The sequence below is a fragment of the Sander vitreus genome, chromosome 7, assembly GCF_031162955.1.
Source record: "Sander vitreus isolate 19-12246 chromosome 7, sanVit1, whole genome shotgun sequence".
Taxonomy (NCBI): Eukaryota; Metazoa; Chordata; class Actinopteri; order Perciformes; family Percidae; genus Sander; species Sander vitreus.
In genome coordinates, this window is record NC_135861.1 from 2,649,414 (window position 1) to 2,661,514 (window position 12,101).

General features: G+C 40.5%; 1 protein-coding gene and 1 non-coding gene across 2 annotated transcripts; both read right to left on the bottom strand.

Moving 5' to 3' along the window:
• Positions 1 to 3,315: 3,315 nt before the first annotated feature.
• LOC144521419 (U1 spliceosomal RNA) lies at positions 3,316 to 3,478 on the bottom strand. Its single transcript, XR_013502318.1, has one exon. It is a non-coding gene; the product is annotated as a U1 spliceosomal RNA (small nuclear RNA).
• Positions 3,479 to 5,076: 1,598 nt separating this feature from the next.
• Positions 5,077 to 11,978, bottom strand: pex10 (peroxisomal biogenesis factor 10). Its single transcript, XM_078254203.1, has 6 exons — positions 11,644 to 11,978; positions 10,284 to 10,364; positions 8,700 to 9,112; positions 7,965 to 8,131; positions 7,265 to 7,400; positions 5,077 to 5,414 (listed from the first exon to the last, which is right to left on the bottom strand). The coding sequence occupies exons 1-6, from the start codon at positions 11,753 to 11,755 to the stop codon at positions 5,346 to 5,348; spliced, it is 978 nt and encodes a 325-aa protein (XP_078110329.1). The 5' UTR covers positions 11,756 to 11,978; the 3' UTR covers positions 5,077 to 5,345.
• Positions 11,979 to 12,101: the final 123 nt, after the last annotated feature.

Here is a 12,101-nt window from a genome sequence, read left to right on the forward strand (position 1 = left end):
TGCAACCCCCCCCCCCAAAAAAAAAACTATTATAATTTCCTTTACATAAATAAAGACATTTTAAACATAACTTGATGCAGAAAAGGCACACATTTTTGCAGAAAAAATCGCCAGAATGCAGGAAATGAAGTGTTCGATGTCAAAAATTTCGATTTTACTCAAAAGTGGAGATCGTTGTGGACACCGCTGTGGAGGAAGAATATTCTGCAGCTAACAACATCCGCAGCTTTCCCTTTGTTGCCTCCCTACAGACACTGTTAAAAACAGGGAGGAAAGTTTAATACTTTCAAATGAATGCTGTTTTAGGGTGTAATTAGCCAACTGCCTAGCTGTAAATGATGAGGAGAGAGAAGGGGAAGAGCAGGAGACATCCATCATCGTAGCTCGGGGATCAGCGTTAGCCTGGCAGCATCTGCCTCCATCGTCAGCCATATTCTCCACGGGAGGGGGAAAATCTGATTACCCAAAATGAGATCAGTGTAAGTGAACTGGCTGGTTGTCAACAGGACAGAGAAAATGCTCCCAGAGTGTGTTGGGACTGAATGTTTGGATGTAAACACTTTTGAGTGCTGGCAGCCGGTTTGGGCCGTGAGAAAGCTCTAGAAAATCATTAATCTGTTGAGTGTTGCTGCTAATGCTCCTTTAAGCAGCATCTGTTGGTTTTCAGCCGGGTCTGCTGACTACACGTACTGGCTGGGCTTTAGCAAACACCTAACTTTACATTTGCACAGTCTGTCTGCTTCTGTTTGTCTGTTGTCCACTGAGCAGTAGTCAAAGGTGTACCTTTGGTTTGAGAAGTGTCTGGGGGGGTGTCTTCCCCCCATGCCAATGCCATTTCCTGCATTTCTACATATATTTATACGGACTATGATGATACAAAATCCAGGAAATAATTAAGTTGATCATAATGATAAATTCTGCCAGAAAGAATAGTACTAAACTATGTGTAAGAAAAAGATGTCTTACTTTCTCTATTGTTTAATGGAGGGGCAAAGGGATTTTGAAAAGTGGGCCTGTCCCCAGTAGAAATTACACCCTAGGCAGTAGTTGAGGATATAATGGTTTCACAGGCATAGATTACGGGGGAATGCAGGGGACATGTCCCCCCCGTATTATTATGGATCCCACGCAACTTCTAGGCAAGTCCCGCCATACGAAGCAGCCCGATTGGTTGAGGTTAGACATTGACCTCGAGTAGTTAAGGTTAGGATAGGCGACTGGTCAGGGGATAGGACCCGAACAAATCTGGTTCCATTACCTTGCGTAAGCATTGACGCCTGGCCAATAACCGTTCAATACAACAATAAAGTGAACAAAACAGGAGAATACTTAATAATAATAATTTCCTTTACGTAAATAACGACATTTCCAGCATAAATTGATGCAGAAAAGGCACAAATTGTTGCGTAACAATTTACCACAATGCCCCCCTCCCCACTTTCCTATTATGTAGACTTTTTTTTTTCCTACCAAAAATGTGACATTTGTGTTGCCTTCTTTGGACCTATTCTTGCCTTCCTTCCTTCTACTGTCCTACTTTTTACAAGTGTCTCGTTTTTTTCGAAGTTATGTCACTGTTTTTGAAGTTTTTGATAGTTTTTACTCTATTTTTTGATAGACCTATTCTTGCCTTACCTCCTTCCTTCTTTCTTCCATCTTTTTCCAAGGTTTTGTCTTTTTTTTTATTTTTTTTACAGTTTTTGTCATCTTTTCTCATCAGCATTTAAATGTTTTTTCAGGTACAAGGCTGTTGTTGACTTTTTTTTCTACCAAAAATGATTAGCGCTAGTCAGAGGGTACTTGGCTTAAAGAAACAATTTAAAGGTATGTATTATGACAGCTAGTGTTTAAAATAGTTACTGCAGTACACATTCAAAATACTGGAGACAGTCGTCTCCCCCGCCCCCTCCTGCCCAGACACGAAGTTCACGTTGGTTGCCAGGCTGAGAACGCAGCATCCAACAATGTTAGACAGCGGAGTAGCTAACGTTAGATGCTGGCTATATTGACAGTCATAAAAGCCCGTGCTCACGCCGAGCTCTGTACCCAACTGACAGGCACGCTTTTTCGGCTTAGAATTACAGTGGGAACCCTAAAAACCCGACAACCTCATCCGACAACCTCGTCATCCTCTCCACACGCCAGGATAGGAACTACTAAAAATACCACTACCTTGCCCGTCCTATTCCACCCGACTGAACACACTTCATTGGGACCTCACAGTCCTCTCTTCCCGATTCACAGCCTCCATCTCTTGGCTTAAAATAACTCACCATTGTACACGTGTAAACAGCTGTGGATTGCTTGACTGGTCCTCCGGTAACGTTAGCAGTTAGCAGGGTTAGCACTGCGTCGTTAGCCAGGATCAGTCGGGATCACCTTACTGGCTGTGTCTCATTTGTTTTTGCGAGTAACCAACTTAGGTACTCTAGCTATATAATTCAATGTGAGTACACAAATGTTTAAAATTACATAAAATGCCCGTCCCTTGTAGTTGTGATAAATTAGCCCTCCTTTTGGGCTCTAAGCTGTTTAAGCTAACGTTAAATTGTAGCGTGCTGGGTTTACATTTCTACAGGTATAGCTGGCAACCCGGCCTGGCTGTCAAACTGGGCAGTTGATAACAACACACAGGCCAAAACACAAACAGACATTCCGTCACGGAACGGAAATTTCAAAAGGAAAAAATACTGGCATTAGCAATGATGTCAGAAAAGATAGTATTTCAACTTAGCGTGTTTCCTTAATATCTGATGACATATTGGGGTCATTTTTGGATTTATTACAGTAAATATATTACATATTGGACCTTTAAAATGGGTACATTATTGAAAGAATTTTGAGAACCACTGATGTAGACTACACATGGATATATTAGAGACTACACCACTGAACCTGCCTGCTTCCCGGTTTTGGCCGGTGAGTTAGCTAACCACGGAGCTAGCTTAATGCTCTGTTTGCACCGTTGCCAATAGCGCTGCTAGGGGATCCTCGTTTCCTCCACCATCTCTCTCGTATGGGCTCCGTATGAGCACAAATATTGATTTAAACATGGTTTTATTGATTTAAAAATGGTCCGCTAGAGCCTGCGATCAAAACTCCGTCCATGGCAACGGTCTGTTGCAACAACGTTCAAGAATGCCGCGATTGACCAATCAGAATCAAGCATTCGACAAGGCCGTGTAATCAATATGATTACATGGTATTGATTGCTATTTTCATTGATACTTGTACATCACTGACAAAATAAGAACATAATACAGTTTAGACCGTTCTCCGTTGTTACATGATATTATTTTCGTTTGACATCTTGTTAGGGGGAAAGCGCGAACGCAGTCCCCCACTACCACAAATTCCGCAGTCGAGGTTCCCGCATTTGGGGAATTCGCAAAGTTCAGAAAGCCGCTGTGCAATGGCTATGCCTCCCTTTGGGTAAACCACCTTGTTGATCATGATATCTCCCCTGCCAGGTAAGTATAATCATTATTACTTCAGACGGCGGAGTCTTTCACAGACACACCATGATGACTAAGGGTGCCGAATATGGAAATTAACAAAACCAGAGATTTTAAGAGTATAAGAAACGACATGACTTTAATAAGGAGGAAACACTTTTGTTCTCAGGATCACAATGATTATTTATATTTTACCGGAGAAAATGTGGCGCAATTCCCATCATGCAATGCCGCATTTCCACATGCAAAGCCAACGTCAAGTCACAATTATTCTGTTTTTGACTCCGACAAATGAGTTACAGCCAGGTAACAGCACAGCAGCACGTTTAAATAAGACAAAGCTAAGTCATACTGTAATGGACGCTTGTTTGATCCACATTTGAAATTAAGATAAGGGAATATAAAGTGTTTTGTTTCACACATTGTTTTAACAACCCCAATTTCTTTGTGACTAGACGAGGCTCGAGCGCAGCTCTTCCCGTTTCCTTCCAGTTCACACAAGATTCACGTATTTTATAAATCTAAGACTAGCCTACAGGGACATAAATAAACTAAGTAAGTAAGACTTTCATCATGCACAATTTACTTTGTAATATTCATGTTAGACCAGTGAAGTTATTTTTTGTAATTACCAACTAGCTAACGTTAAACTAAAGTCACAGTGCAACTATTAGCATAATTAATCTGACCGCACGTTAGCAACAATAACGCGCGATAGCAACAATAACACGCTTTTTGCACGTGAATTATTAAAATAGCTCACGTTAGAGCCTACAATGAGTGGATCTTAGTTGGAGAAATGTAGCTAGCAAAATTTGCGGAGTGACGTCGTTATTAAGCCTTTGGGTCCAACGTTTCCATGTACAGTTATCTAATGGATTCGGCCTTTGGTTTTCTGTGTTGCTTCGATGTACCGGTATGTGTTGGCTCACTGTATTCATTCTGTCTGTCAACCCAAACATTTAAAGGCATGTGTAATTGGGATGGACAAGGAAGACCGCATACCGGTCCTTAAAGAATGATGGCCAGGATGAAGAGCCCTACATAGAAGTCTCCCAAGTCTCTGATGATCTCTTTACTGGAGCTGGTACCTTGATGTACAAAGCACATTTAGCTTGTCAGTATGTCTATATGGTATATCTACACAGTGGTGTAGTCTAATATATTATAGTGGGTATATATCTATCTATACCTATATATATATATATATATCTATCTATCTATCTATATATCTCTATATATGATTAGATATATCTCTCTCTCTCTCTCATATATATATATATATATATATATATATATATATATATATATATATATATATATATATATATATATATATATATCTCAGTCAGGGCCGGATTATACATAGCGCATCCACTATCGATCCACATATTTAAACCGGGGTAAATACATCGACTGTGTAAGTGAAGCCAAAACATCTGGATCTCCCCCTGGTGGCTGGCTGCAGTATAGGTCATAATCAATCAATCAATCAATCAATCAATCAAATCTTTGTATAGCACTTTTCATACAAAAGTCACAAATTGCATGACATGCTATAAATAAACTATAAAAACTGACATAATGTCACATCCACACACAATAAATAAAAGAGAAAAAATTGGACATTTCTTACATTTTATTAGCATCTGATAAAGTTTTAATTAAATTAAAAGTAATATTTACAAGATTTGACTGATACAATCCAAAATGTTATTCTCAATCAACAACTTTTGTTCAGCAACAAAAGCAATTAATTTGAAAAGAACATAAAAAAGGTTTATACCTGCAGAAGCTACAGTACATTGGCACAAAGTTCTGAGCAGTGTGTCTCTGTGTGTGTGTGTGTGTGTGTGTGTGTGTGTGTGTGTGGTTTCAGGCTCTGTAGTTCTAGCTGTAGTTCCTCAGGTACACCAGTCTGTGAGGCTGGAACTTCTCCCGACACAGGGGGCACTCTGCCTGTGGGATGTAAAACACAAAAAAAAGAGACATGGCACGTTTGCATACACACAGACAGTTGTGGGAATACGAAACTTAACTGCATTAGGACTACAAAATTTTACAATTTATCCAAACTATAAAGACTATTCAGAAACAAAGTATTCAATGAGCAGGACCAGTGATTTCTTGTTTGGTTATTTGTTATTTGGTGACTGTTTAATGGTTTTTGGTTCATCTGTTCAGATTATTTTATCGTTATTGTCCAAAAGGGTTGATTAGTTCACGCCGACCGAGCTGAACATGGACACTGATGAAAGATTAAAAAAAGACAGGGTAGGACCAGAAAAAGTTCTCAACCTTTTCCTACCCTTTTCGAACAAGAACATTTTTATTTGAGTTGCTTATATGTTCATCAGTTAAAATGAAAACATTTCGGGAGCTATAATCTGGTGTGTACCCAGGGTTTCTGCAGGTTTCCACAAGTCAAATTTAAGACTTTTCAAAGACCTTTTTGAATGAAATTTAAGACCTTTATTACAACATAAAAATACAACGAAATTCAGAGTCACAAAATACCTGCAAAGTAAATAAAACTATTAAAATTGAATAAAAGTGACATAATAATGAGCTGTACATATACAGCAAATTATATTTGGACGAGCGAAAGAAAGAACTACAACAGTAAAAAAAAAAAAAAACATTTCCGTGAGCATTAGAAGTAGTGTTACACGGATGTAGGATCATTTAAGACTTTTTATAGCCTGACGTGGTCAGACTCAGGTTCTAGTCAGAATATGAGTCTGATGCTGCTCCACTGGGCTGTGATCATGGGGCGGGTTTCAACCGAACCAGGAAAGAAAATGCCTCTGCACTCAATTGGATAGACCTCCAACCAATCAGAGCAACAGATAGACCTCCAACCAATCAGAGCAACAGATAGACCTCCAACCAATCAGAGCAACAGATAGACCTACAACCAATCAGAGCGCCCCATCTTCTTAGCGACCATCGGGGCCAGATAATAAATCCCGAATCCCGTAGGAAGGACAGCAAAAAACATCTTTCTGATCGACAAATGCCTTGATCGCGGTTCTCCGTTCCTCTTTTAAAATGAATGTGCTGTCGATCTCTTGTGTAACAGACGCGATGGCGTTATCTACACATCTCAGTTCTCCAGCGGCAGCCGTCTTTTTTGTAAACAAATTCAACCCAAGTGCTCTTTGGTGACGTGGTTGATTACGTTACTGTTGACCATCTGTCCATCATCGTATAAAGCCCGCCCTGGCGATTTGATTGGCTAGACTTTTTAAGGCCCAAAATTTTGATTTTGAAATTTTAGACTTTTAAGACCCGCGGAAACCCTGTAAACCTGCACAAATAAGACTAAAAGACAGCGTGTCATTCTCAAAGCACCGACAAAAGATGAAATGCACCCAAAAAAAAATGTAACCTTGATTTACAAGGCTGTTGCTGCAGTTTCATCCTTGTTGTTTAATTACGAGTTATTTTAGTTTTATTAGTTTATTATTATTATTATTATTATTATTATTAGTTTATTATGCACACTGCCTCAACATCTCCTTAATGTCATCTCCTGTTACCAACAATAAGAAACAGAAGTCTCCCTGGAAATTCTCCCTCAAAACATGATGCCTTTTAAAAAGGACACAAAGAGGATCAATAAGTAACAACAAATTAAAATATTAAAACTCCCAGCATGGCTCGTGATTTTTTTTTTTTTTGTGGTGGGGGGGTATTTAATAGATGTAGACAGAGAGCCATTATTGTTTTTTAATTCCCGAAGAACTAATCACGTAGTAGAGTTCTAGCGCCGGAGGTTGAGTGTGATATCGTGGCGTGAGCCTGACCTTGGTGTTGCACCACTCGGTGATGCACTCCCAGCAGAAGAGGTGTCCACAGGGGGTGGAGGTGGCGTGTCTCCTCTCCTCCAGGCAGAGCATACAGCTGGCTGCCCTGGGGCCCGAGCTCTTTGTGCGCTGAGGACTGCAGACACACAGTTCAAAAGATATTTAAAGAGAGTTAACCCATTTCATTCTTTTACTGCTACACAACTCTTTCATTAGAAGACGTACAGTAGCTCTCGCAGTGGCTTGGTTTGCACCGATGGTTACTGATTAACGCGAGTAAAATCAGCATCTACATAGATGGGGTCTAAGTAGGGTTGGGTATCGTTTGGATTTTTACGATTCCTAAACAGTTCTTAAAAAACTGAAAAATGACATCAAAGAAAGGCTTTTACGTCCGTTTTGGTGAGCCCAGAGGGAAAAGATGGCATTTTAAAAGTAGCCTACATTTACGGTAGCTAGCTAACGGTAGACTACAGAGAAAGTGGGATATTTTTACGTCCGTTTCAGAGCAACAGAGGGAAAATATTTCAGTCGACACATTAAGTGGAACCGAAATGAGGAACCGAAATTTGTGTTCTAATCCGGTCCGATTCCTACCGGTTGCGTAGGAACCGGTTCCATAGTGGAACCGGGTTTCAGTACCCAACCCTAGGTCTAAGTGGACAGAGCTGTGTCCTTTGGTCGGGACCAGGTCCTGTACCTGAGGTTCCTGTAGAGCTTCCACTCCTGTCTGGCGCGCTGTTTCTGCCTGAAGTTGTTGAGCTGCAGACACACCGTGATGAGTAGCTGGAGGAGGGACACGGCCCCCAGCAGCCTGTAGCTGCTCCGGATGGTCCCGTCATCGCCGTTGAGCCCCGTCACGCGCAGCTACACGGGACATTAGTGGAGATGTAAACCCCGGGTTAAATCCTACAGCCAGTGGTTCAGCTTTGTCAACTTCAATGATACACTTGTTGCAGCAAAAAAAAGAGTAACTACTGTAGAGATCATATGTTCCTTAAACAGTAGTTAAATAGCAGTTTGTATAAAGGAGGATTTACATACACAAATGTTGGAAGATCATTTGGTAGGGCTGGACGATTAATCAAAAATGTATCGACATCGAAATTCTGAAGCTGTCATCGATGTATTTTTCCCGTGACGATAATATATTCCTGTCGATAGGCCTAAGTTCTCCTTATAAACATTCTACGTGCAGGGTTACACACACACACACACACACACACCCAAAAGAAAGCAAAATGAAATCGTTGACCGACAAGCAGGAAACTGAGTCTAGTATTTTTCTGCATTTTGTTAATTGATGAAAATAAACTGTTAACACTTCCATTTTTGAAATCATTATTAGTTTACAGCATTTTTTCACACCTGCCTACAACTTTTACACAGTACTGTATGACGTGTATAAAAAAAACCAAAAAAACAAATCACCTACATAGCTGATACCAGCCGCCCTCTTGGACAGGTGATAGAAAGAGCCGCTGATGTAGAACAGAGCCACGTGGAGGCGGTGCAGGAGGGTCAGACCCTGATGGAGGACAAACACGGCCGGCAGGCACGCTCTCCTCTGGGGCTCCGACAGCAGCGCCACTGCCCTCCGCGTCCGTCGCCTCAGCCAGGACTCCAGGCTCCACAGCCAGGACGCCGCCTGCTGCTGCCTGGCGCCCCCGCCGCCCTCCTGCTCACATCCCAGCTCGTTTTCCAGGCACACCAGGACCTTGTCCAGGAGGTAGGGAAAGAAGGAGTGGCACAGGACAAAGAGGCCTCGTCTGGTCTGAGAGGGGATTCGACTTTTCGTGGGATCCACCTGGACGATGTTGACATACTCCTCGCCCAGGGTTTGGTAACCTTGGGAGGAGAATGACACAAATGATTGTTAATAACTCATAACATACATGAAGTCAGATTTTCATGTTGTTTTGGTTGGCAATAGTCTGGATAAATGGAAGTACATTTCCAGGATAATTGCCTGACATTCAGTCCCTCACCGCTCTCTCTCTGTGTTGCCGTTATCAAACTCTGTTCCCTTCAGGAAACAACAACAAACTTCGAGCTAGCAAGCTACACGTTAAAAATGACAAGTTTTGAACAAACTTTGGATGATGCAACAAGTCAGGCCTGCTTGATTCTTTCGGGGAATGATAACATTTACAAAGAATATGTTTACGGCGTTTCCTCTCTAACTGGGATGTTTTGGGACTGATTGGTGGGATTGTTGTGGACGAAGTACAAACGGAGATACACTGGTCAGAGCTATCGAATTTTAACCATGTATCAGCTGATTTAAATAGCTCACATTACTGTATTGTATCAACAGTTAACTACATTTAATATTGTATAAGGTGATTTCTTTTGCGGGGTGCAAATGTTCCACCAAAACAAGTTCCTTCCTGAGACTTTTTTGCAGAGCCACCGTCGCTGCGTCTGGAGCTTAGCGCCGCCCAAGACGATTGTGATTGGTTCAAAGAAATGCAAACGAACCAGAGGTTTTTTTTTCCCCTCCTATCCCAGAATTTACACTACCGGTCAAAAGTTTGGGGTCACTTAGAAATGTCCATTCCACTCCATTACAGACAGAATACCAGCTGAGATCAGTTGCATTATTGTTTTTTAACCAGGGCAGCAGTTTTCAGATTACATTATGCGTTTACATAATTGCAAAAGGGTTCTCGACTGTTGTAGAAAGACGTGGCTGATCTTTAATGCAATATCTACATTGCCCATTATCAGCAACCATTCATCCAATGTTCCAAAGGCCCATTCTGTTTACTAATCTGATATCATTTTAAAAGGCTAACTGAGAAGACATTGGAGAACCCTTTTGCAATTATGTAAGCACATAATGTAATCTGAAAACTGCTGCCCTGGTTAAATAAAAAAAACAATGCAACTGATCTCAGCTGGTATTCTGTCTATAATGGAGTGGAAATGTCTACGAGACCATAAACTTTTGACCGGTAGTGTATGTGTGGAGTAGCCAGACCTTACTCCACAATGCTAGAACTAGGTCAGCAACTACCTGTGAATGTTGTTAAACCATAGTATGCGAGGTCTGACAGCAGCTCTATCTCTCTCCTCCAGTCCAGCCATCTTTTGGATCCTACAGACAGAAACAACAAACTTCAGTAGAGAGCAAGTGCTGCATATCCTACACAGACCACAGATATAGTTTCAGATATGAATTCACATTTGCTTTATCACTCTGACATACAAAAAGAGGTTTTATTTTGATGATAACACTTAATCTGTGCTTTATAACAGTGGTTAGTGACTATTGAATTGAATAAACTAACTGTTACTCATGAAAAGTAGTGAGACTGAGCAGACGTATAGTATTTAGGTTTGGGTATCACAAACATCCACACCAGCGCAAAGCTAGTTAACTATGTTGTGGAAAATGAAAACCAAATGTGTTTCATTTGATGGGGCGTAACATGACAAAGCAGCAGCTATATCATCAATAATTATCAAATATACTGGGCCATTATTTCCCGTCTACAGTCGTGCACAGCAGAAGCAATGTGTGAACAAACTTCACATTTCAGACAAGGAAACTAACGGATTAGATAGTAACGTTAATCGATGTATTAAATATATGGCGAATTGATGAAGGGATGGAAAGTGTAAGAGATATATATATCTCTCTCTCTCTCTCTCTCTCTATCTATCTAGATATATATATATATATATCTATATATATATATGTGTGTAAGATAAGAGACTGCACTGAGTTTGCTTTAAAGCTAACGTTGCATGTTAAAGTGAAGAAAGCTAACGTTAGCCTACATGTTAAAGTGAAGAAAGCTAACGTTACATGTTAGTGAAGAAAGCTGACGTTAACCTACATGTTAAAGTGAAGAAAGTTAACGTTACATGTTAAAGTGAAGAAAGCTGACGTTAACCTACATGTTAAAGTGTAGAAAGCTAACGTTACATGTTAAAGTGAAGAAAGCTAACGTTACATGTTAAAGTGAAGAAAGCTAACGTTACATGTTAAAGTGTAGAAAGCTAACGTTACATGTTAAAGTGAAGAAAGCTAACGTTACATGTTAAAGTGAAGAAAGCTAACGTTACATGTTAAAGTGAAGAAAGCTGACGTTAACCTACATGTTAAAGTGTAGAAAGCTAACGTTACATGTTAAAGTGAAGAAAGCTAACGTTACATGTTAAAGTGAAGAAAGCTAACGTTACATGTTAAAGTGAAGAAAGCTGACGTTAACCTGGTATACGTGCAGTTTAGTGTCCCAAATTCCCCATGCAATGTCCTTAATTAACTATGAACCTGCTAAACCACCTGTGCTACCCTAACCCTACTACCGAAGGGTTACGAACCGGTAACGTTAATAATTTCCAGGTGTGTTTAATTTGAACAAACTCACCAGCAAGTGTTTGAAAAGCTTCGTTGGCGTTGTTTCTCAGGAAGGTTTGATAATATTCGTCCTTTTGACTGGACCGAATCAACTGGGACTGGTTTGCAGGAGCTAGCGGCATTGTTATTGTAAGTTAACAAATACAGAGCTGATAGCAATTTTACAGCAGGTTAGTATCCTGCAAACTGCCGAATGCTCAGACTAGCAAACATTCAATATGTCATTTATCTACAGAAAATACATTGTCTTGTGTCCGTGGTATGACACTCAGTGCCTTTTATTCTGTATGGTGTCTTGTATTCCTTAGTAATGATTTGTACTGTACAGTTCACAGTTAATGTAAAGCCAGGAAACAAACAGGAAGTTGATGCCGTGAATACAAACCTGATAATGAGCCTCTTAACTCACAGTGTCACGTAGTGGCCGGGTGAGGAATTACAAGCTCACTGTCCACTAGAACGGTTTTT

Coding starts and splice junctions, on each gene's coding strand:
- pex10 (XM_078254203.1), bottom strand. CDS start 11,755: ATGCCGCTAGCTCCTGCAAACCAGTCCCAGTTGATTCGGTCCAGTCAA. Junction 10,365..11,643: donor AGCTTTTCAAACACTTGCTG/GTGAGTTTGTTC, acceptor TTCTGTCTGTAG/GATCCAAAAGATGGCTGGAC. Junction 7,401..7,964: donor AAGCTCTACAGGAACCTCAG/GTACAGGACCTG, acceptor GTGTGTCTGCAG/TCCTCAGCGCACAAAGAGCT.